The 25,839-nt window shown below is 45.0% G+C and overlaps 1 protein-coding gene across 4 annotated transcripts in view; it reads right to left on the reverse strand.

The window, feature by feature from the left end:
* Nucleotides 1-1,111: 1,111 nt before the first annotated feature.
* Nucleotides 1,112-25,839, reverse strand: part of SYT2 (synaptotagmin 2) — a 148,655-nt gene continuing 123,927 nt past the window's right edge. For 3 of the 4 annotated variants that reach the window (XM_028734645.2, XM_028734643.2, XM_028734644.2), the window contains 7 exons: nucleotides 25,038-25,198; nucleotides 17,891-18,019; nucleotides 16,338-16,505; nucleotides 15,895-16,062; nucleotides 14,364-14,481; nucleotides 13,191-13,324; nucleotides 1,112-8,773 (listed from right to left, as the gene is read on the reverse strand). In XM_028734645.2, the coding sequence (XP_028590478.2) occupies nucleotides 8,567-8,773; nucleotides 13,191-13,324; nucleotides 14,364-14,481; nucleotides 15,895-16,062; nucleotides 16,338-16,505; nucleotides 17,891-18,019; nucleotides 25,038-25,198 (1,085 nt within the window). In that variant the 3' untranslated portion in view covers nucleotides 1,112-8,566. The remainder of the gene's footprint in view (nucleotides 8,774-13,190; nucleotides 13,325-14,363; nucleotides 14,482-15,894; nucleotides 16,063-16,337; nucleotides 16,506-17,890; nucleotides 18,020-25,037; nucleotides 25,199-25,839) is intronic. The other variant, XM_028734646.2, reaches the window with a different exon arrangement.

A 25,839-nucleotide genomic window follows, 5' to 3' on the forward strand; every position in this document is an offset into this window, starting at 1 on the left:
ATATGAAGGGGCTGTTGAACTATGATAAAGAGACATGTGAATGAAACAATGGCAATATGCCACATTTTTATATCTAATGGCTAATGCCGCAACCCCAGAGTCGGCCATGACGGGACCTAATGGTCAGGGGTCCCTTTACCTTTACCTATGCCTTCCATATATGAGAGTTGAAATTGACTAAAAAGTGGAAGGCCTTTGCTTGAATTGAATGTTTGCCAACACATACTTTTTAGAAATGAATAGAACAGAAGCTACATTTTATGCCCTGTTGTGAGGGTTTTCAATTATTTTGAAACTATTTTGTCATTAATGAAGTCTTCAGTGCCCCCTCGCCAGCCCCCCTCCCCATAACAATTAAAAGCTGCCTGCATATAGCAAATTAGCCACTGGGCAAAGGGCAATCCTTTTCCCCTGGTAGTTTGCTCCATGGCTTTTTCAAAAATTGCTTATATGGGAAGAGCATTAATAGGCTCTCCCCTGCAGTCTGCATTGGTACAGTGCAGAATTATACAACAGTGGATGTAATAGATGGAATGGCTCCCTGCGAGCGCTGCAATTGGAGAGCAGCCTCGACCAAAGGCATCAAGGATTTTGAAGCACGAACTCGGGATGAAAGGGAGAAACGAGCTAAGAGGAAGGCACGTTTGGCAAATCCTCACCGCTATCAACTCCTACCCGGAAACCTATGTCCCCACTGTAGAAAGATGTGCAGATCCAGAATTGGCCTCCACAGTCATCTGTGGACACACTGTTAAGCCCATATTCATGGAAGACAATCTTCGTCGGCTACAAGTGATTGCCAAGGAAGAAGACGACAACACTGGATGTAATATATGAGATGACTCCATGAGAAAGGTATGACGCCTGACACTTGAATCACTGATTTGCCTGTTGGATGTATCTACTGTGTAAGTTCTTTTGGAAATGCAAACAGGAATGGTTCTCCCCTCACTATCCACCAATTTCTTTTGAACATGGGATCGCTGCCAAAATCCCCTCTTCTGTAAAGGGACTTTGTCCTCCAGCTGAGTCTCTCCTAATTCTGAGATCCAATAAGTATTCCTATTAAGAAAAATGCACTTATGTAAATAACAGGAAAACAGAGAACGGCTGGGTCTTTCAGCTAGTTTCTTTAATAAGGAGACGCATATCATTACAAAATAACAGTTTAACAATAGAGACAGAAACGGTCCACATGAGGACAGGAAAGGGAGCATTAAAAGCAGCTTCCTGCAGAGAGGGGTGGGGTTGGGGGTTGGAGGTCAGTGCTGCAGAGCTCAGGCTGCAACAGAAATGGTGGGAATGAAGTGGGGCCAAGAAATGAGTTGGTTCAGGACGTTTGTATGTGACAGAGAGCCTGGCTGGAAGAGAAGGCAAAGGAAGCAAAAACCTTGCCTCAGAATATCAAAGGTCTGAAGCCTTTCTCTAGCCTTTTTTGGATGTGTGGGTGTGTATCACCTAGGCCACCTCTTGAGTTTACGTTCTGTATATCTGCCACCCCTCAAATGGACTTGCCAACTTTTCAAACTGTTCCTTGAAGTGCTGCCTTTAACAATCCCACTTTGCCACATTGCGCTATACACCTGCATGAAGGATAGGAGCAGATTTTAGCAGCCTGCTGTGACCTGGGTCGTCATGTCCAAATCTGTACTCCATCCATCCATAACGTTCCTGCTACCTGCCGCTTTTTTGATGTCATCCTGCAGTTTTATAGCGCTGGTGATAAGCTGAGATAAAGCCCAGTTCGCACCATGTTGTTGTTTTTTTGCCAAGCTCATTGACAACACACGCCTCATGGAGTGGTGCTATGGCCAGAAAACTTGGATCAACAATCTCTTGGAACAGAGGCTTTTTCAAAAAATAGTCCTATAATTCCTTTCAGAACTGGGTGTTACAGAAGTAGCCTAAAGGGCCCCAGCAATCTCATCGCTTGAGGATGCCACCATTTTCCTTTTCCCCCACAGACAGCCCCTTGTTCAGACAAAACCTCACTGGCAGTGAACACACAATGGGAAATGCTTGACCAGATAAGATTCCTGTGAAGCCCTGCCATGTATCGATGGGCCATGTTCAGACTTTTAACTGCATGTTGGGGGTTCACAGCCTATGCAGGTGTGCCCCTTCCTGTTCTGCTAAACATGCATTCAAAGAAGATGTGAGAGTTTTGCCTAAACAGGGTCGCTGTCTGGCCTAGCTTGAAATAAACTATCCCACTTCCTATTCTCCTCCCCAAGGTGAGCACTACTCCCTTTGAATCCTTCCCATCCACTACCCAAAACTTCCTCTGGGCATGGTGTCATCCAGCCATTACTGGACTACAGCTCAAGGTGGCTGAGACTGATGGCGTTGGGAGTCTGAAAACACCCAGAGGGTGCTCCTGCTCTAGATGAACACATCATGCTGATACAGGAACTATAGACCTTCCCCATGCCTGCCCACTGCTCCAATTGTGGTTTTAAAAACTCCAATTGTGGTTTTAAAGAAAAATTATTGGCTTATCTGGTAGCAGTTGAGGTTGCTAAGAACCATTGAAATTTCCCATAATGCTATGTTGGGTGTTCCAGGGCACCATGGGAAAGTATTAACAGTGGTCTTCCCAGATCCATCCACTGCCACCGGATAAGCCTTCAACTGGGGAAGATGGGTGGACAAGAGGGTTAATAGAGACACCAGCACCGATGTGATCTGCCAGGGTGTTTTGATCCCTGAATGGCTGCCTCAAATGCTGAAGCTAATCCTGACTGTTGAGCAAGAAAGAACGTCAGAACGATGTTATTCGCAGCCAGTGTCGAAAGGCCTACACTTGACGGCTTTCCTTCAGAGCTCCAACCCAAAGTGAAGCCACAGCCTCCAAGTTGGGTCTCTGTCATGCACAAACGTCCCCAGGAATAACGTAAGACATGGACAGCACGATAGACAAAGACAGAGGCGGGGAAACATTAGCGAGGGAGAGGAGAGACTGGGGATCACCTGTCAGCCAATCCCAGTTTCAGGATCCTGGCAGCCTGTGATCTAATATGGCTTCTAAATTTGCTTCAACAGTGAAATGCTTCAGCACGACACAGAACATTGAAGCGGCAATGTTGCTGCTACTAGGACATGGTAAAAATGCAACAAGTTACAGTTTTGTAAATATAGATTACAACACACTGATGAAATCCACTGCCATATTGTTGGTGTTGTATCCCCCACCCCACCCCATACAACGCTTCTATGAATATTTTTTTAAATGGATCAGGCATGCTTTGTTGCTTTTTTATTAAAAAAATTATTACTTTTTATTGAAAATAAACTTACATTGTTACAACCACTCTCTCTCTTATTTATTTTTTTACAGTCCCCCCCTCCCATCTTATTAGGTAAAATAAATTCATTCACACCACATTTTAAAAATAACTCTGTAGCCTGACTGTATTCTAGAAAATGGGCAATGACACACATGGTCTATGGGTTCTGCTCTTTGCATGCTGCTGCTACTTACATACTGGCTAGGCATCATGCATTGCTTACAAGAGGGTTTCGTTTATGTTAATAGATCTCTATATCATTTTATATATAAGTACACACAAATGATGGGATTTGGATGAGGCTCAGATGGCTTGAGTTGGTTCACTTTTTCTCCCCCTTTATAGAAAAAGAAATTAAAACCAAAATACATTTATATTGTGTATTAAAGTTACAGCTCCCCCATTTTAAACTGTAGAAGTTGGAGACACCATTCATTAATGGCTGTGTGTTCTGACCTGGTTCTTAGTGCTATTATTTCCAAATCATTGGTTTCAAAGAGGACACCCTGGATCGTTTATCAGCAGGAGAAGATTAACAGAACTGGGTTTGTGTGGCGGTTGCCATTTTGCAGTGCAGTCTGATCCTTTTTGCTTGCAAAAATTCAAATTTGTTCTAATTCAGTAAGATTAATCTATGCCCATAACCACTATTGATATTGGAGACATCTTCAATGCAATGCTCACCTGAGCCCTCGCAAACTATCTACATGCCTCTTGAAATATCACTAGATATATGCATCCATATGCACAGCATCTTATTATGGGGCTATAGATTACTTTGTATCTTACTGCCATCTGTTTATGTAGACATCACCTTTATAGCCACATGTGAATTGGCAATATAAATGCTAACTCAAGGTAAATTTAAGCTATGAGCTGGATCCAGACTTCCCGCAAGCAGAATTCTATTCAAGACTGCAGGAGGCCAGGATGACTTCACCCTGAAAAGCTCTTCCAGAGGAATGGTGAAAGTTGCCCCAATTCCTTTCAGCAAGAGCCTCTTCGGGATTCCAGTCCTTTCCATTCACAAAAAAAGCAGCTCTCTATCCAACCTTATGAATTTTGCAGCCATCGCATGATTGTCAATGAGGCAATTTGGAGTGCCACATAGATTTTGCCACCCACACCCACACGGACCCCTTTCTTTAGTGTGACTTAAGAACCGGTAAGCCTCAAGTGACACTGTTTAGAAGCATGAATTGCCAATCCAGGGAAGGAAGTGACATTTGCAAGCTTTACATAACACATCACACAGTTGCAAATCAACAGAATTTATATTATGGCATATATTTGTTTGCACCATAATAAATGTATTGGGGTTTAAAGATGAAACAAGACTCTTTGCTGCTCTCGTTGCAACAGACTTAACAGGGCTTCTGCACTAGAAACAGTTATAAATGTTAGTATTTTGCAGATCAAAGCAAAGTAATCCCACCAAACGGTGGCGGATCTGGGAGAGAACTGGCGTCAGGTTCTACAGCTGTAGGTAAGAGGAGGCAAAAGAAGCATAACCTGGGGAGATAATCAGCACTGTAATTCACTGTAACAAAATAATACAAATTGGTTTGGCAGCCTTTATCCAAATGTATAGATGCCTGCAGTGACTAGGAACTGTACACAAAGACTGGCACACTGGCACAAATGCGCGCACACCCATAGATTCCAGTGCTCACCCACTATTGAAGAAAGCAGGACGTTGCAGAACCTCATGAGAATCTCTGAGGGATGAAGAGCTCATTATTCCACCATGCTTACAACCTGCAAAGGCACCTTTTGATCTTTGTGGACAGAAGCATGTGATCCTTCCCTCTGCTATTGGGACTTCCTGGCACTACAGTGGTGCTGTTGCGATGGCATCTGATTAGGGATGGTGCCATGTCTAGGTTAAGAAGAAGAATCTCATGGACAGATTCAGAACTCCACAAGGACATCCTTCTGCAAGGATGCCTTAAAACCCTATCTTTGCCAGTGGCAGCATTAAAAGCTAAGAGAGGCACAAATTTTATCTACCCTTAATCGGGAACAAATTTAATGTACCCTTTAGTGGGGATGGACATATTTGTTGTTGTTGTTGTTTTAAAAAAAGAACAAACCAGTACCAAAGCTATCTTTTCAGAGATGCTGCAGCGATATTTTTTTTTATGATTAAGCATAGGCACTATTGCATATGGTCCTGCAGGTCTGATTAATAAATAAACCCAGGTCTCACTTCATGGGGCTTAGGAGCACAACCCACAGGTGGTGATACCATGGTAGCAATGTGCAGAGTGAACAGGGCTGCAATTGTAGCTTTTTAGGTTTGATTAATCCAAGAAGGAAACTTGCAGGGAAGCATGCTGAAGACCTTTAAAGAGTCCCTCCCACTTTTTTCCTTCACATTTCTAGAGCATTTTTAAGCAGCTGGTGATGGCTCTCCCTTTCCATCTCCGTAGTAAAGTTGGTGAGGAAGGAAAAAGAAGCAGAGCCAAGGCCCAAAGTGCATTAACATCAAGGTATTTACTCACTCTTACGACCAAAGTGGTTTAACTCTGCCTTTACATTAATGATCCTGGGATTACTCTGCTTGCAATGGCCCATTTGGGCAGGAACAACCTATTTCTAAGGCCTAGTTTCTGGGCTGTACCATTTGAGATTGAAAGGGGAAGATCACACAATGGAATGCTCCTCCGTACAAACAAACCAACAAACCTATTCTATGCAGGAAAGGAGATACCTTCTGTCATGCTAGTTTTCTACACGGCAGGATTCTTGTTTCGTATTTGTATATGGAGGAACATTCAGTTCTCATCTGCAGGCTGGAATGGCACAAAACAGAGAGACAGTTACTGCTGCCCAGCTAGACCTGAGGCCTAATCCTAGCTAGCTGAGATTAGCCATGCTGTTCTTTCAAGCTCAGAATTCCTTACAGGTGGCAAAGGCTGACAGGCAGCTGAGAACCTTAAAGCCAATATTGGTACTTAAGTCTTGCCTTGGTGGCCAGAATAGGAAGGGAGACATTATTGCCACAGTGGCTGCTGAAGCACAGGGACTGCCTTATTCTGCATGCTCAGAACTCCACCACTGCTCTCTCTCTCTGTCTATTCCTACAAACACAAAAGTATAAGTCGCTATTTGGCTGTGCAGCCAAAATATTAAAATGATCATGGTAAGCAGGACTGATTCGGTCCAAGCTAAGCCAATGAAGAGAGCCAATATTTAGACAAGAGATCTTCCTTGGCTAAATATTTTGCCCTCACAGGACAGTTTTTTGAGGCCTTTTGCTCCCTCAATCTGCAACTTGTATAAAGCCTGAGCCTTGCTCAACCATCTTCATGGCTAGAATCTGTTTTCCCCCTATCAGCACCAAAAGGTCCAAGGACCACCATGGTGACTAAATGGAACACAACCAAGGCAAACATAAAAGCATCAGGCCCGCATTCACCGCTGTATTCTTTAGATGTTGAGCTTGAACTGAGCAGGACTGATGGTCCTTCAGTAAAACAGAGGCCTGGGAGTGGTGCCAGTGTCTACATCCTTCCTGCTCCAACAACCTGAACAGGGAGCCAATACGTCCAAGACATTGGTCTCTGGTGCAACAAATGAAACAGGCAGGCTCTTCAGGGATCAGTGCAAACACTAGGTAGCAAAGATAATATGGCTTATCCCTCTGGGATCAGCAAAGAAACCATAAATGTTTTTGGCAGCCGGACAATACTATATAGAACAGGAGATGCTGCTGCCTTTGGTGCATCTTTGGTCCTTAGGTTGGAATGGATTCGCTTTCCCTCTAAACTCGAACATGCACAATGCTCCCTCTACTAGCCAAGAGTGACGTTGTGGGGGCGGGAGGGGGGGGGGAGAAGGCTCCCAGCCGAAAGCTGCTTCAACTCTCCTAATTGAGAAATTAGATAAATTAATCTAAGATCAATACAGCATTCTGTAGGCCTTTGGGCAAATCTGCTTGTCCTACCTGCTCTTCCCATCTAGCAGATCATCAGAGCATTAGAAAAACACAGGTACTTCCCATACGCCTTTGGCTGAAAAAAACCCTTAAGATGTTAGGAATGTAGGAAACTGTCTTATACTGAGTCAGGCCACCTATCCCAGTGCTGTCTACTCGGATGGGCAGCGGCTCTCCAGACAGAGGACATTCCCAGTGATACTTGAGGGCACAATGGATGGAACCTGGGATCTTTTTGCATACAATGCACATGCCTTACCACTGGCATATGGACACAAATTAACCTTCCTGCTAAATATCTCCACAGTGCAAGGCAGGATGAGAACTGTATGCAAACCAACCCAGGGCTGCCGTTTTCTTCAGGTCTCAAAGCTGCACTGAAGTTCTTGCTACAGTTTTCCACTATGCACCCAGTTTAACACCACTATCTAGAAGTTGACTTACCTGCAGGGCTGGGCCTTCTAATTTCCACATGGCAAGGCTACTAGCATAAATATCCCATGGTGCTGTCCTTCAAAAACAAAGTGTGTTTTATGCTCTGCCCTGCACTTAAGACAGAAGAGTGGCAACTCACAAGTGTAGTTATTGCACCCCAATAATCTCCTAGTACCACTCCACTGTTCTACTCAAGAACTGAAAACTATAAGGGAGCAGAAGACTATTACCTAGATAATACAGGGCAATTAGTATTAGGTAATTTGTATGCTCAAAACCACACTCCCCTCACCAAAGAGACTTAAGCCACCAGCTATCCACATAATCAGGGATGTTCCAGTGCCAGAGTTGCTCCTTGTCCTCTCTGCTTGGTGGCCAATGGCTGAAGGCCACCAATCTCGAAGTGTGAGGATGCTCGTATGGTTCCCAAGAGCACCACTTCGTGCACCTTGCTGTCTTCCAAAGCAAGCACAGTGTATCTGGTCAACTCACATTGTCAGGCTCTGGTATCATCCAAGCACGGTATTCAAAGGTCCAATTTAAGGAAGAAGATCCCAAAGCGAGTAAAAGCAAAGCTTGCTTTGTGCTGCTATTCATGGTGGCCTTGGGGAGAAACCCAAGAACGAAGCTTGCTTTGCGCTCGAAGAGAACGACACAGAGAGACGATGGAACATGCAGCAGACAAAACTACTTTGAAGAATGCGAAAGGAACAGCTGTGTCTTTAAACCTTTCCCCCCTCTGGATGCTCTCGAGTTCATCCAGAATCCCTCTACAGCCATCAAAGAAAGGGTATTGCAGCTTAGAAAACAGAACGGAACAGAAACCAAACGTTGCCTAACTGAGGTATTGATAGCTCTGGATCACTTTGAATGTTCAGAAGGTGATGCTGGGGTATGGAGCTGCCTATTTGTTTTTCCCAAGAGCTGCATCCACCTCCTCTTCAGGCTTCAGGGAATGCCACTGGGCAATGGGGCGGCGTGGGTTGGCCAGCATGTCAGACCAGTGCCTTAGCTCCGTGCCAGTGGATTTGTTGCCGACAAATACTTTGCCAATGGCTTCGTTCTTCCCCAGCTTGTCATAATCCAGCACAGTAATCACAACTTGCACTTTCTGGATGGGAGGCAAGAAAGGAGAAATTAGTATTACGGTATACTACTTCCGCTTGAAGTTCAGTAGGTGCTCAGTTGATCTTTTTTTAAAAAAAAAAAAGGCTGGAAATGATAGTTGCTGGTTTGTTCCCACATGTCAGGTTTTAGGAGCAATGGGATTGTTCTGGGATTAATGGGCAAGGAGCAGAGGATCACAACAGGGTGACAATCTCATTGGGGGGGAAATCCTGATCAGAAATAGCATGTATTTTTGGTTGAACAAGAGCTTGCTGCAAAGATGAGATGATGCACGCAAAATTTGATGCATGTGATTTGTATGTGACTAGGGCTGCAATGTTTAAATCACTGGATTGCTCAGATTGAATTTTTACAGTGCAATCTTATGCTTGCCTTCTCAGAAGGAAGCCCCATTGAGTTCAATGAAACTTGTTCCCAGGCAAGTGCTTATAGGACCGAAGCCTTAATCCACTCAAAAGAATTGTTTGTAACTGGAAATATTGATTTAAAAAACTCTCTTATATGAGGAAAAGCCTCTAAAAAAGTATCTGCTACCACATGTGCCTGCATTATATAAAAACAAAACAAGAAAGTACAATTATTCTGTCAGATTTTAACTGATAAATTTGATGGAAGTATGTACAATGCATCAGCTGAGGCTGCAATCCTATATACAGTGGTGCCTCACAAGACGAAATTAATTCGTTCCGCAAGTCTCTTCGTCTTGCGAGTTTTTCGTCTTGCGGTGCACGGTTTCCCATAGGAATGCATTGAAAATCAATTAATGCGTTCCTAGGGAAACCGCCTTCAGACCAGGTCCGGGGACAGTCTGTCCCCCGACCTCTTCTGAAGGCTGGGGGGGGGGGACAAGGGCTTTTCTTCCCACCCCCAGCATTTTAAAAAACCCCGGGACAGCGGAGGACTTCTCCGCTGTCCGGGGCAATCTTAAAATGCTGGCGGGCGGCATTTTAAAATCGCCCGGGACAGCGGAGGACTTCTCCGCTGTCCGGGGCGATTTAAAAGCCCCTGGGAAGGCAGGCAGGGGGGACAAAGATTTTCGCCCCCCGCCCGCCTTCAGAAGAGGTCCTGGACCTCTTCTGAAGGTGGGCGGGGGCGAAAGTCTTTGCTCCCCCCTGCCTGCCTTCCCGGGAGAGCGGAGAAAGGCAGCGCGTTTCTCCGCTGTCCCGGATGGCTTTTGAAGGCAGGCAGGGGGGAGCAAGGACTTTCGCCCCCCGCCCGCCTTCAGAAGAGGTCCTTGACCTCTTCTGAAGGCGGGCGGGGGTGAAAGCCTTTGCTCCCCCCTGCCTGCCTTCCCGGGAGAGCGGAGAAAGGCAGCGCGTTTCTCCGCTGTCCCGGACGGCTTTTGAAGGCAGGCTTTTGAAAGCCGTCCGGGACAGCGGAGAAACGCAGCGCGCCCTTCCCGCTGCCCCCCGACTTGGCTGGAAGGCTGGCGGGGGGAGAAGCCTGCTCCTCCCCGTCGCCAGCCCCGCAAACTCGGGGGACAGCGGGAGAGGCGCAGCGCGCCCTTGCCGCTGCCCCCTGACTTGGCTGGAAGGCTGGCGGGGGGAGAAGCCTGCTCCTCCCCGTCGCCAGCCCCGCAAACTCGGGGGACAGCGGGAGAGGCGCAGCGCGCCCTTGCCGCTGTCCCCCGACTTGGCTGGAAGGCTGGCGGGGGGAGAAGCCTGCTCCTCCCCATCGCGAGCCCCGCAAACTCGGGGGACATCGGGAGAGGCGCAGCGCGCCCTTGCCGCTGCCCCCCGACTTGGCTGGAAGGCTGGCGGGGGGAGAAGCCTGCTCCTCCCCATCGCCAGCCCCGCAAACTCGGGGGACAGCGGGAGAGGCGCAGCGCGCCCTTGCCGCTGCCCCCCGACTTGGCTGGAAGGCTGGCGGGGGGAGAAGCCTGCTCCTCCCCATCGCCAGCCCCGCAAACTCAGGGGACAGCGGGAGAGGCACAGCGCGCCCTTGCCGCTGCCCCCCGACTTGGCTGGAAGGCTGGCGGGGGGAGAAGCCTGCTCCTCCCCATCGCCAGCCCTGCAAACTCGGGGGACAGCGGGAGAGGTGCAGCGTGCCATCCCGCTGTCTCCCGACATTGTTTGGAGGCTGGCGGAGGGCTTCCTCCTCCCCCAGCCCCGCAAGCTCCCAGAGCGATGCCAAAGCTGCGCGCAGCTTCGGCATGGCTCTGGGTCCCGTTCTGGGGGAGGGGGAAGCTCGGGCTTCCCCCGTCCCAGCCCCACGCCTGGCGGTGGGGGAATAAATTTTTTCCCCTTTATTCCCCCCCCCCCCCGGCTTCGGAGGAGGTCCGAGGACAGTGGGGAAGACGCGCTGCGCTTCCCCGCTGTCCCGGAGATTTCCCTATGGGCTTTCGTCTTGCGAAGCAAGCCCATAGGGAAATTCGTTTTGCGAAGCGCCTCCAAAACGGAAAACCCTTTCGTCTAGCGGGTTTTCCGTCTTGCGAGGCGTTCGTCTTGCGGGGTACCACTGTACACTCATGTGGGGCCAACTCCATGAGGCTTACATCCAAGTAGGCATACATAGCATTGCACTGTGAGCTACACCTGCAGCTTGAAGTGACCCAGACCAGGTTAAAAGCTTTAACAATGGATTCTGCAGAACGCTCCCTGGATGCAGCTACAGCGAGCTAGTTACTATGCATCATTTACACAAGTGATTATATGTTAATAGGACTCTACATCATTTTATGGATAAGTACACAGAAATTATGGGATTTGGACAAGGCTCAGATAGCTTGAGATGGTTCATTCCCCCCTCCCCCTTTGTAAAATCCCTAAACTCATTACTAGGCATTAACATCAAAGCATGGTATTTTAAACAGTTCACGTGGGTAATGCTATCATAGAACGGCTATGTAATCTAATTTTGCTGTGTGTCTTAATGCTTTACTATCATTAGATTTGAAAGGGGGCCCTATGGATCAGGAATGGCCGACTTCTGTATTCACAAGAGCTATCCTATTCCCCTATCCCTGGTTCAGCCACTGTACTGTCCCGCCCCCCCCAACTACAATCCCTTCCACAAGTGGTTGGGCACCACAAAGCCACTCGAGCTCCACCAAAGCAGTGGTGTACGGGCAACACAGCAAAAGATATTAAATCCAAAATCTCTCAGTGTCAGAACATCTTTAAAATCATATCTTGACTGAAATGTGGCTTGCAGAAAGACACAAAAACAGCTTGTGGGTTCAGAATGGTTCAGATGTCACCAGCTAAACAATCATCACCTAAACTGATGATAGAAGAAATGGAATCGGAATCAGGTAGGGATGTGGCACAGGACTACAAGGACTGCCTGTTTCCATATAAACCCACTCAGACCCTGCAATCACCATCTGAGGCCCTTCTTCGTGTGCCTCCTCCACGAGAGGTCCAGAGGGTGGCAACACAAGAGCAGGCCTTTTCTGCAGTGGCTCCCCATCTGTGGAATGCTCTTCTCAGAGAGATTCGCCTGGTGCCTTCATTACACACCTTTAGGCACCAGGCAAAAAATGTTCCTTTTTAACCAGGCCTTTAACTGACATCCAATACCCTTTTGAATATGTTGTGGGATTATTGGTTTGCTTTTGTTCTTTTTATTATATGTTTTGTTCTTTTCTAATGTTGTTAACCACCCTGAGATCTATGGAGGACTTAATTTTGACACAACAAAGAGGGCAGCTGTAGCTCATGCTTCCTTCTCCTTTATTCCATATAGTGTCTGGACCAAATGCGCAAAATGTGCACAACCTAGCTCTGGTTGGAGACACTGAAACTGCACTCTGGCAGGCTTCTGGTTGTTCTTTACAACATTTGTGTCCTGTGATGGGAAACAATGAACTGAGTGCTGGTGCAGCAATTATGAGTGTTGGATGAGAGTGAGGGAGACTTGGGTTCAAATCCTCATTCATCCATGAAGCCCACACTGTGTCCTTGGGTGGGTTGCTATATCTCAGCCTCACTTAGAACAAAGTGTTGCTGTGGGGATAAAAGAGGGAGGGGGAGGGGGAATCATGCATGATGCCTTTATCTCCTCAGATGAAAAGGGGAGATATAAATGTAGTAAATAAATAAAATAAATGCAGTACAAAACATGTCCCTCATCAGAGAATGGCTGGACCAAGCAGGCCTGGACTTGTTAAAAAAATGCCTAACTTAAATCAAATCTTTTACAGGATTCACCCTGTACAAAACTCACCAGGCTTTTTAAAGCTTATCCCTTGAGAACATTCCCCTTCCATTGCCAACAGGGAGGAAATGAGGCTAGACTATTCAGAGATTTGGCCCATGCACTTTGAGAGGCCAACCTAAGATCCCATGGTACAGGTAAGATGGCAGAGGACTTTATCAGCCCACGGATGAGCTCAGTGACCTGGGAGCCCTTTGCATGGCCCTCCCCCCCAAACTCCCTCAAGTGAGAAGCAGGTGAACCTGTATCTGCTCAAAGGGGATTTCAAAGCTGAACGACTCGTTGAAATAGGGGTTCAGAGTCTTCTTCTTGACGGTGGTCTTCTTCTTCTTGAGCCTCTTGCCATTCTGCAGCAGGTGGATCTTCACATAGGGATCTGAAAAGCAAGGCTAAGCAGTTCAGACTTTGCAGGCAGCTAACACACACTGAAAGGAAACCTCAAGGGGAAACAAGCTAGGAATTAGCCATGCTGCACAGAGGAACAGGACAGACAGAGATGCCATTAACTTTTTGCTCCATAATCCGGAATCATTGGTTGCTTAGAGCCACTTATGTAGGATGCATTTCCTGTGGATCCTCCGCCTCTTCCCAGAGAGTCCTTATCTCTTTTGTAAAAGCTCAAGATACCCACCGACTTGGGATAAGAGGATTAGACAAATGCATGGAGCACAAGGCTACTAGCAATGATGGCTGCGCTCTACTTCCACCGTGTGGAATTGCAAGTGGGTAAAGTGCTTTCCTCAGCTCAGGGGATGCTTGTGGGCTTCCCATAGGCATCTGGTTTGCCACTGTGAGAACAGGATGCCGGACTAGATGAGCCTTTGGTCTGACCCAGCAGGTTTTCCTCACGTCCTGGGGCAGCATAAGGCTGGTTCATGCTTCTCTGGTGGAATGGCTGACATCTCAAGACTGAAAAGGCCACAGTCCTGTGCAGGAAGCTGGAGGAAGCAACTTTCCATACAGTTGCAGGTATTTCAACTACACCAGTACAACTCTCCCTTTTGGGGTGGGTGGGTCAAGAAGCCATAGATATAAATGGTCACAGCCATATGGGAAGCTGGCCAATGCTCACAACACATGTTTCATTTTCAAGTAGCATCCATGCAGCTGGTGTCACTCAGACTTAAGCAATGTGAGACCAAGGACACCCCCCAAAAAAAACAACAACAACAACTATGAGACCTTAGGGTGAAGGGCAGGTAAAAAAAACACCAAATCAAAATAAAGTAATTAAGAGGAATAATATAGAGGAAGAGGAAGAAGCAGCATTTTGGCAGGTGTGGGTTATACATTCATATTACAAAGCATTGAAAGGAAGAACTACTTTATGCCTCATTGTGCAAAAATGCCCAGAAAATCCTTCGGTCCTGGCTCTGAGGTGCCATCTGGTGGGCATGAAGTTGTTCTGCACTCACCTGAAAGTCCTCCGACATCCATCTTTTTCAAGTTCTTGGCCTCCAGGATGCAGACGGTGAGTTTCCCGGCAGTGGGCACATATCGTAATGAGATACAGATGTCTCCCAGTTTCTCTGGCTGTCGAGGGAAACAGGGAGAGCAATGAAATCTGGAGTTCTACTCAGCGCCAATAAAAATTCAGAGTCCTAAGTCATGGCATAACACAACTGCCCTGTTCACACTGTGCTATGAAGGCGCTGCCCCTTCTCACTGTCTAGCAGACAGATAATTTGAATGTTGCCCTGTCACTGCAACTATGGCCACCATTGCCTCCTCCAGCCAGGAAAGCAAAGGACCTGGTGTCAGGAACAGGAGAAGCATCTGACACCTTCCTTATGTTGTCTGCCACATGCTGAAGATGCACCTCTTTATCCTGGCCTTTGACATTTGAGGTTTATACTTTAAGGACCATCCTATTCGCTTGACCGTAATTTGTTTCTAAGTTATTTTAACATTGCATTTATAAATTGCTGTAACCTACCCTGGGACTTTATGGTGAAGGGTGGGTGAGAAATTGAATAAATAACAGCGAGATTATTCCATATTTTGGTACTCTTATACACAGGCATTAATACTAAAACCAGAGGAACAGCAGACAATACATTCAAAGTACAATGAGCTGTCTTTATGCATTTTTAGTTATGATTACATTTATATCTCCCCCGTTCCTTCAAGGGGTCAAGGTGACGTATAAATTTATTACCTTCTCTATGTTATCTTCACAGCAACCCTGTGAGGTAGGTTAGGCTGAGAGATAGCAACTGGCTCAAAATCACCCAGAGAGTTCCTGACTGAGTGAGCCTCCCCTGGTCTTACAGGTCCTAGTCCAACGCACTAACCTATATACCACACAGGCTGGATGCACAGGAGGAATAACAAGTTCCTCCACCCCTCGGAAATCATTGAGGTGAGAAACCCCATAATGATGTTAAGATTTATTTCCTGAAAAGTAATAAATAGCCAATTATGGACTCAATATTGTTTATATGTAGTTAGGGTTTAGGGATTCCCCACTATCAGAAACACACACACACCGATATGCATGACTTTTGACTTATGAATGCTACATTTTTTAATCCAAGACCTTATTCTTCCAACTAGGCAGCAGAGAACTTGGTTTTTAGACTTGACCAATCAGTTTCCATTCCATTGTTACTGACAAGATGCAAATGATCTTCCACAAAGACCATTTAGTAGCAGAAGGCTGAGGTGCAGAGATACTCTGCTGAGAGACTGAGGGTTTCCTTAAAGAAGGCAGCTCAGCTCAGCAAGAACCTAAGCCTTCTAAAGCTGAATTTCTCCAATGCCAACTTCCTACCAAAGACCTCAGGAAACTTAGCAAAATTCACCTTCTGTCCTTCATACAGTGCTAAGTATCAGTACCCACATTTGAACAGCTGAGGTAAAAAGAAGCAATAAGGTAATGGAAAAAAACAGCAGCAAAAGGTAATGAAAGAAAACAAGATGCTTCCACTTCCATCAGCTCCTTACCTCCTCTTTTTCTGCACTCTCCAAATCCCTCCATTCTTCAATGGGCTGCCCAAGGTCCACCGTGTTCATGGGCACCTTGACTTCTCCAATGATGTCATGTTTGGAGAAACGGTCAAAGTCATAGATAGCCATCACCAACGTCTTGCCACCCAGCTCCTGATATGGAATCTGTTACACAGAACAGAAGACTGTGGTTCAATAACTGCTTTGGCACCCGGAACAAACTCTCTTAAGAGGCTGTTGGAATGATCTTGCCCAATAATACATTTTGTTTCAATTGCCAGGAATTATTCCCCCCCCCCCATTTTTTTCCGAGTGACACTGGGTATTGCACCCTGCAGTACTTCTTTCTTTCTCTCTGGGGGCTACCACAAATATGTCAGTGTTCTAGCTGTGTGCAATATATCCTCTGCAGAAGATGCCTAGGCCAACAGAAGTCTTACCTTGAAGACAAAGGTCTCATTGTAGGTTGGGTTAAGGGTCTTCTTTTGCACTTTGGTCTCAAACTTCTTCTTCTTGTCAGGAAGCAGGAAGACTTTGACGTAAGGGTCAGATGTGCCCCCCATGTCCAGTGCTGGGAGCTCAGCTGCTTGGAGGATCCCTACTGTGAGCTGGCAGGGAAAAATAGGTCTTAGGAAATGAAATGGCTTTGCAAGGCCACATGCCAACCAGCACAATGCATAGAGAAGGAAATTGGCCTCAGAACTAATATGAACTGTCACCTTCCTTCTGCACTTGCTAGATGCCCTACGTTGTCCTTCTCTTTTGTGTTACACTCACAGGTGTTATTCTTCAATTCGCCTAGCAATACCATCTTATTTAGTTTAGTTTATTGCTATGATATATAACATACATAACTGTACAGTGTAAACTGCCCTAGGAAGAAGGGCAGTATAGTAATTTAATAAGTGAAATAATGACGAAGAATGAAAAGCAGCAACTAACCATGTGTTCCTTTTTCATTATGCTTGCAATACATACGGAGACTACCCTTCTGTAACATTGAAACAAACCATGATTCAGCGCAAACAAGCAGTCTCTGGGAGAGATTTCGGCCAGTCCTTCTGGTTGCTTTGCTGCTCTACCAAACTGAGCCAAGCCATGATTTCACTTAACATATCATCCAAACTTGTGTTTGTAGCTCAGCCTTGCCTGATAAACCATGAGCTACAAACCACAGGGCAAACTTCGGTTAAAGCTCATTATTTGTTGAGAAACCAAAACTGCAAGCCAGGCTTGGATAAGACGCTAAGCCAAACCACATCTTTGACTAGTGCACCAGCAAAACAACCAGAGGAGCCAAGCAACTTCAATCATTTTTCTGGAGCTTACACATTTTGTCATGCTAAGCCATTATGTTTGGCTTAGCACCATGCACAAACTGGGCCTATAAATCCATTGGCCACTATGTCATGCCCATGAAGCTGATTATCTCATTGACCATCAAGAGATAGCCATTCACATTACTTCTTACAAATAAAAGTATACTGGGAAAGTACCATTATTCCATCACCTGGTTTGTAAAAGAAAAAGAGCATAAAATTGCATGCCACTGTTTTTAAAGGAAAAGCAGTGTGTGGAGAGAGAATTTGGAATGGGAGAAGGGGATGTTTAATCTTTTCCTAACCTCAGCTTCCCTGCTCCAAATAACTCTTCCTTCACACACACAAGCTCCTTCACCTGGTACATTTGTGAGGGTAAAAATCAGCTTTAGGGGGGCCTGTAGTGGAAAAGCTGTGGGCAGGGAAAGAGCAAAGCTTCTCTTTCACATATACTGCTTCTCAACAATACTGCCATCTCGCTGAAGCTGCTTTCCCTCAAAATCAAAATGGCACTGAGGCTCTCTGACATGTGTTGCTAAATAACACACAGCTACCAACTGTGTTAACTGCTTCTACTATCATTGCTCTCCCTCTGGGTGACATCTCTCCAACAGCTTTGGGTGCATAGCCTTTCCCCTTCTCTCTCGCCCCACCTATTCATTTGGGTGCCTTACCTGGTTAGCCTGGAAGTCATAGTCTAGGGAGAACTGCAGCTTGCCCAGGTTCTCTGGTTCCTTCTCCTCTTCCTGTTCCCCCTCTCCTTCCCCTTCTTCTTCATCATCATCGTCATCATCCTGTTTGTCCTGGAAGAGAAGCAATACCATAATGTTTTGCACAGGAACACACTGAGAACCTAGTTCCCCTTCACACACACGTATCCTTTCTCCCATACCTTGCCTAAGCACTGAAATGCATGTACATAATCTATAAAGCGTTACTTCAGGAGTAGGAAAAGGAGTAGGAAAGCGAAAGGGGAGCCTAAGGTTCTTTATCAGTATTTTGCTCATAATTTTGGGTCTCTCTCTGACTTCAGTCATCACCACACAGGCTGGGCACATGTTTATTCCAGTCACGACAAAGAGTTAACAATTTCTAGATACCCTAAATGACGGAATCATTGAAAAGTTGGGTAGAGGGGTGACGGTCCTGGACTTAATCTTAAGTGGTGCCCAGAACCTGGTACAAGATATAAAGGTTGTTGGACCAGATAGTAACAATAACCCTAGTGGTGAAAAAGTCAACATATATGTCAGTGGGCAAAGCCCAACTTTGAAGGAGGAAATTCCCCCCAAATGAGGGGATTGGTAAAAAGGGAAGTTGAAAGGGAAAGTCAAGAGGCGTCAAAACTATCTAAAATTCTTGGGAGTAAGGATTGTTCAAAATTAGAAGCTCAGCTAGACTGCATACAGATCAGGAAAGATGCCCCCGGAGCGAAAAGGAGGCCAGCAGAGTCAAGGAAGCTATCCAAAAGGCTTCCTTCAGAAAATGGAAGCCTTCGCCAAAGGAAGAGAACAAAAAGGAACACGAATTTTGGCAAAAGAAATGAAGGCAGATGGTGGCCTGGTTCACATATCACAATAAGCCAAACCATGGCTTGATGTGAAGGTGTGAACATGTCGAGCTCACAACCACTTTCCTCCTCCCTGGTCCTTCTCGCTCCCTGCTGAGGTTTGGCATTATGTGGCACCTGCAGTAGTGCCAATCCAGTAGCACCTGGATTTTGATGCATTTAAAATTGCCCTTTGTTAGTAATGGTTTTGTTCTGTTTTATGTGGTGTTTTTATTGCATATTTTTATTTAACTGTCTATTGCCTTGGAGGGATTAATGAATTAATCATCATAATCTACTACAGAGATTATAGGCCTGAGGCCATCCAAATGTTCCAAATGTTGATGAACTCACATCAATCCCAGACAATGGTCAGGGATGAGAGATGAGAGTCCCGCTTTATTTGGAGAGCCACAGGTCTCCTATCCCTGGTCTATTGGATAGCAGATTTAGTGAAAGGAAGAGACAGAACCCACCACTCAGTTATGACTATTGTTAATAGCACTTTAAACTAACCTTGGGCTATTGTGGCCAGTGAAGTTTACTCTGGTTTGTAAACGGTTTCTGTTGTTTCTGTTGCAAATAAAAGTCTATTTTTGGGGATGCCTGAAATTTCTTAGTGTTGATTTTTATTATTACATGCTGTATTTAATATTGATTTGCTTGTAAGCTGCCCAGTATATATATTGATAAGCTGCTACATAAATTTAACACCTCAGTAATTTTCTGCATACATGCTGAATGCTCTGACTTTCAGAATATAAAGATTAGATTTCTGGCAACTGTGAGCTCTGAGAGATTTCAAGGAGAACAGTGTAAGCAATGGAACTGTAGTTATCTGGTTTGTGTACAAAGGGGACCAATCTATGCCAAGAGGATTATGGGAAGTGGGGTTGCCATGATGCAGCAGGGGGAGGAGCCTGGCTGTTCAGTAGCTTTAATGAGAAGGTGGCTGGTGCTCACTATGGGATTGGTGCCTAGGAAATGAAACAGGGGCTTCACCTAAATCCAATGTTCTCCTTTTGTACCTTGCATAAAACAAATGGGACTAGAACACTCACACATTTGTATTCATGCATACATACCCTCAATGTACATGTTATTCGTTCAAGCAATTCACATATTTAAAACGAAATACATTGATCTAACTTGGTCAAATGTACTGTATATTTTCAAACTAGTTCCTTCCCCACAAAATTCTTGCAAACACAATCAGGTCACTGATATATGCAAATTCATTCAGAGTTTCATTTCGCCTTGTGAAGTTTATCCACACACTTTCTTGTCCCACTGCTCCCCCCCCCCAACCTTTACTGCTTAATCAGAGCAAACTGCAATCGGGTTTTCCACATATTGTTGTTTGCTCTGATTTAAAGCTAAAGAGCAATATTTCCCTGGGAAAGGAGCAAGCGGAAAACCGCTCAGCTCAGGCACAGGCCAAGCGGAAGTATGGACAAGTCTGTTGTCTTGCCAGAGAAATTGATCTGCTAAGAAACTGCACATTATCCAACAATTAACACAAAACAGACTTTGCACTCAACCTCATTTACAACTGGGTAGATTTGCAGGAATTTAATGTCCCCTTAACCAAAAATTTGTAAGAAAAATTTGTTTACCTTCCCCAGTATAAGTCCCATATCACAATCAATTGATGCCACCATCTTAACAAAGCCTGTGTGGAACTTTGAATTGTGTGTTAGTTAAACCCTCTTCCCTTGTCCCTTTAAGCCTAAAAGGGAAGCGACGTTTGCATCAGGACCTACCGTGAGTTGACATCCAGGTTAGTCAGATAAGATGGAGACAGAACAACACAGAAGGAGAGCAACGAGAGCACAGAGAAGGAAGAGAAGGGCATTATAGAGACAAAAACTGCACACATCATCAACAACACCTAGTGCTCCTGAGAAACCACAGACTCCACACCTTCAAAATGCATGCTATACGGGGGACTGGGTAATTACAATTTCAAGAAACCATTTTGGGGGTGGGGTGAAGGACTAACTACACATTACATTAAGCTAGTTGCTTCAGTTTGAAAGAAAATCATCTGTGTGGGAAGCTGACTCAGATCATGTTCCTGATCCAAATTGGGACCATGCACCAATTTTCCACTGGAAGTCACACCCCTGGTTGTAATTTCCCACTGCAGGTCTTGTTTGCTGAAAATTGCATGGGCCCTCAAACTAGACTGGGAGCTTTTCCTTCAAAACAGAAGTTGCCATTCTGGGGTTGCTTCTTTTTTAAAAAAAGTGGTGTGCATTTTGTCCCTTGTGACACCGCTGTATCTGTACTCATGTTCATTTTGCTTAGAAGGGTGCAAACAAGGTAATTTGCCACTGCGTGTTTTGAACCAGCCAATTTCTTCTCCCCCTTTATTGTAAATTGTCTCACAAAACTGAATGAAGGTAACTACTGGACCTGGATTTCTCTGGAACCTGAAAAGCACAGAAGTACATAGGGGAAAAGAGAAATACAGAGAGAAAGAGAAAACATGACTTTCTATGCACATTAGTAACTTGGGGGCTGCATATTTGTCTCTGCTTCTAGAACAACAACAAAGAACAAAAAATAAAGTGCAAAGAAAAAACACATAGCTGTTGTAATGATCCTGCTAAGAGGGTGCGGTCTAGTGCTTCCAGAGACTTATAGACAGAAAAAGCTCCAATACTGTCTGTTGCTATTGGCATTCATCCTCTGTTTGAGGCAGAAGATATACAGTCACTGGCCTGGTTTGCATAAAACTATGGCTTAGCCCAAATGTGGGAACTATTGTAGAGATCATTGACACTTTGCTCTTCCCCAGGCATTTTGCTGGTGCACCAGGACTCATGGTGTAACTATCTCCAAACTAATCATGAGTGGTAACCAAGGCTTGTCCTATGGCTTATGGCTCATGATTCATTTGGGGAGCAGCAAAATAACCCAGGGAGGATTGAAGCACTTGCACTCTCCTCTCCAGAAGACCATGCAATCACACTAACCCATGATTTGCCTTAGTGTGATGTGCAAACTAGGCCACTGAGCTCTGCACAACAAAGTTCAGTTCCCCCAGCACAATGACAGCTATACATTTGTGACTGGTGTAGCTCAGCTAGAAGATATGTAGGAAAATCTTATGTTGTACCCATTTATTTATTTTTTTAAAATAATTTTTATTGATTTACAACACAAATATACAATTTTATCCAATCTTTGACAAACAAATTCTCTCTTTTTGGACTTCCTTCAGCTTCTCTGTCAATCATCCATCTCTGCCTCTTAGTTACGCATTCCTTTCTTACCATTGTCATTAATCTTCCCTCCCACTACTCTTATTTCTTTTTAACAATACATCTCAGCTTTCACAGTGCTTCTTGAAATCCCACTAACGTTGTTTGAACATCACATGTGTTTTTCAGGTATTCTACAAATTTCCCCCAGTCTTCGATGAATTTTTGGTCCTTAAGATATCTTATTTTCCCAGTTAATTTGTCCAGTTCTGCATACTTGGGGCAGATTTCTGCATCAAACACATTCCACAGAACTGGGCCTTTTTACGTTATCCTTACACAAGTTATCCTACTTGCTAGGGAAGCATTTTTTCAGAGGTTTTTATGTCTCAATTAACTGATGCATCTAGGCATTCCACATTGACATCTAATCTATCCTTCCTGTCTGAAAATCCTGAAGATTGCAATTAATATTTGCTCAAACATTTGCTCAAGTTAATCAGCAATGGGAAACCCCAATTTAATAAAATCAGAGGATTACAGAATAGTTGAATTCCAGTGGTGGTGGTTGTGCTCAGGTGCTGCTTGTGGGTTTCCCCACAGGCATCTGGCTGGCCAATGTAAGAACAAGATGCTGGACAAGATGGGCCACTGGTGTGATCCAGCAGGCTCTGTTGCAATAGTTTCCCTAACTACCGAGTACAATCCCAGGATGGAGCATGCATGTATTAATAAGGTGGAAAGAACCACGCAAGTCCATCGCCCCACCCAACCCTGGAATACACTTGGCTTTGCATTGGGCAATGTGGTTACACCAATGGCACGCCCATTAGTGGTTACACTGGGAAGTTACACAACAATGAAGCTAGCAGGGAAGGCATAGTTGCCTTGCCATGAGTAAGGAGCCTTAGATCTGAGACTGACTGCTAGCCTTCCATGGTCAGAGGCAGTAATGCTCAGGAATACCAGTTGCTGGAAACCTCAGAAGAGACCATGCTCTTGCCTCTGGGTGGCCACTGTGAGAACAGGCTGTTGGATCTGATGGACTATTGGCTTAGATCCAATAGGCTCTTCTGCTGTTCTTAACCTAGAAAACATGTCCAGGTCTTGTGGGAAGTGAGAGGGAGGAAGGTGACTGCTCTGTCCCATGTTCAGGATGCACATCCTCCTTCTGCGTATGATGTCCAAAAGCAAGAGGAGTCGTTCAGCTTCCCATCATTCCTTTCAAATGTCTGAAGTGGGCCATGTACCAGGCTAAAATGATGAATGTCAACCTTTCACTTGGGACTCTAAATGATGCACAAAACCACCAGATCACTTCTATTAGGAAGGCAATTTATACCTGGTCAGATTATTTCCCCATCTATCCTAGTCCCCTGCCTGACAGCAGCTCTCCAATGTCTCAGACAGATATCTTTCTCATTGTCTGCTACCCAATCCTTTTTTTTAAGTGAACATGCTGGGGATCAAACCTGGGATGTTCTACATGCAAAGCATGCACACTCTTTTACGGAGCTATGTCCTTTCCATTATTCCAGACTGCCTAGTTGCAAGGAAGTGGGTGTTGTCTTAGCAATTTGTTATCTTGCTTTTGCATACATTTTCTGGGTCCTGCTACCAACAATGCTGAAATGCCGCAAGGAATTTAACTGTTTAGCCTTGGCCCAGCTTTCCTCATTTTCCAGTGTCTCTGGAAACACAACCAGTTAATGACATCCAAATCTTCCACTGTTGGATTTGGCAAGAGAAGTGACTCAAGGCAGAGAATCATGAGGAAAGCTTTGTGACATCTCTTCTCCATCCTCCCTTCATTACATGCAGAATCTCAGCACACAGCAGAGGGATCTGGATGACTAGGCACCTCTGGGCTGTGCTTCATTAAAGCACCTCATGCAAATAGCCTCATTAACAGAGAGAGAAAGAGTTCCAGCAATATGGGCTATAAAAGTCCCATTTCTGAGCCTGCTACCCAAGTTACCAAATCAAAAGTCTCCAATATGGGAGAAGAATTTAGTGCCCATAAAACCTTCCAGAGTTTCACAGGTTTGTCTATCTTTAACTGCTAATGGGATTTGCTGCTGAGTTAGTTTGATTGCTGCCAGCAAAGCAAACATTATAACCCTGAGCAGTAAGAAGGGGGGGGGGAGTTGGTGTGATGGTGGCATCAGGTGGGACGCTGCACCAGACACCTTTATGAGCTGGGATTTATTGACTGTTTTGTACACATCACTTCCTGGGAGCAACACCCTTTCAGATCCTCTAGTGCTTTTGTGGCCTTTAATATTTTTCATCTGCAGGTACTAGGCAAGAGAAGTCACCATTGCTGGTGGGAGAAAAGGTATGTGTTCCTACCTTGCATTGACTTCTAGTGCATTGCAGGCTGTAGATAAGGCTCACAGGGAAATCTACTACAAAATACTATAATGCTGAGAGAACCATAATCTACTTAACTTCCCCCTTTTAAACAGAATATTATCCACTACTCTAAGTCTTGCGTAGCTCCCATTCATGTCCAGTAGGGTTTGCCCAACGGCACTTCCTAGAAAAGCTGGAATATACATTATAACTAAGGATCTGCCCATCAAAAACATACTCACATGAGAAGCATAATGCTTTTTTTTTTACCATCCAGCATATGTATATTTTTTATGCACCAGAAAGGCTGGATATCTTGATCCTGAGAGCTACTGGTCTTCTGTTTGATGCAGGTAAGTCCTCATAGCATTTACTTACCAAAGAGGAACTCTGTGAGCTTTACTTCTACACAGACAGGTTTTAGGGATGGGTTGCAAACTACCCTGACTAATATCAAGGCTTGCATTCTGATGGTCAATCTTTTATCTTAAGGCTGCTGCTGCTGCTACAAGCAATGAAGGGCCAATTTCAATTCTCACTGCTGGCCCTACCTAGTTGGGGCTCTCATGCACTCCCTGCATAAAAAAAGAACTGAACTCTTTGCTTGTACATCCGATTTTCATCCCGCCAAAAGCACAAGCACGTCCTCACTGCATCATGCTAACTGCAGCATCATAACCGATCCTCTCCCAGGAGGTGTCATTTTACCTGGCCTTTCATGTCTTTCATGTTCATTGCGTTTTTCATCCCCTTTTTGTCCTTCTTGTTCTTCTTCTTCTTGCAGCAGCATTTCTTGCAGATGCAAAAGCAACAGGTGAGGATCAGCAGCCCAGCAACTACAGCAATGGCAATCAGGGCCCAAGGCGGCACTGAAAATACAAAACACTCTCATTGCACAGTTATAGCGGAATTTACTGGGATGGCCGAGTGCCTGAAATGCAAGCACAGGTCACACTACTCACAACCCAGGAAATGTATTTAGCTATTCCAAGGGTAATTAACTTGTACCCTGATTGTTGGGTCCAGGATTCCCACCAGCACCACTTCTAAAGTCACCTCCATTTTTAATTTTGTTTAAAAAGCACAAAACTAAAAGTAATAATTTGCAATGCTTGCTGCTGCATACTGACAGGCATTCCATTATTTAGATGCCATGACTTAAAAGACACCATCCCTACCTGCTGCACTTTTGACCATGGGTTTTCAGATGTTGACCTGCATACAGGGGCAGCCCTATGCAGCAATGACCATTCCTATCCTATGAAAATGCTATGGATACAACATTTCCTGTCAACAGTTCTGTTATAAGTCTCATCCTTCCAGGTGGCTTCTTAAAGGCTAAAAATCAATATGCTTTCCATTAAATATAGAGTGTATTTTCTCTCTCTTTTTCTTTATTAAAAACACAATTATTTTCTTAGTCTCTTTCCTTCAGCAAACCACACATAGTTTTCAATAAAGCTCTTTTTTTAAAGCAGAAAACCATTCAGTAATGTTCCTGAATAAGGTT

This window comes from Podarcis muralis, chromosome 5, assembly GCF_964188315.1.
Source record: "Podarcis muralis chromosome 5, rPodMur119.hap1.1, whole genome shotgun sequence".
NCBI classification, from domain to species: Eukaryota; Metazoa; Chordata; class Lepidosauria; order Squamata; family Lacertidae; genus Podarcis; species Podarcis muralis.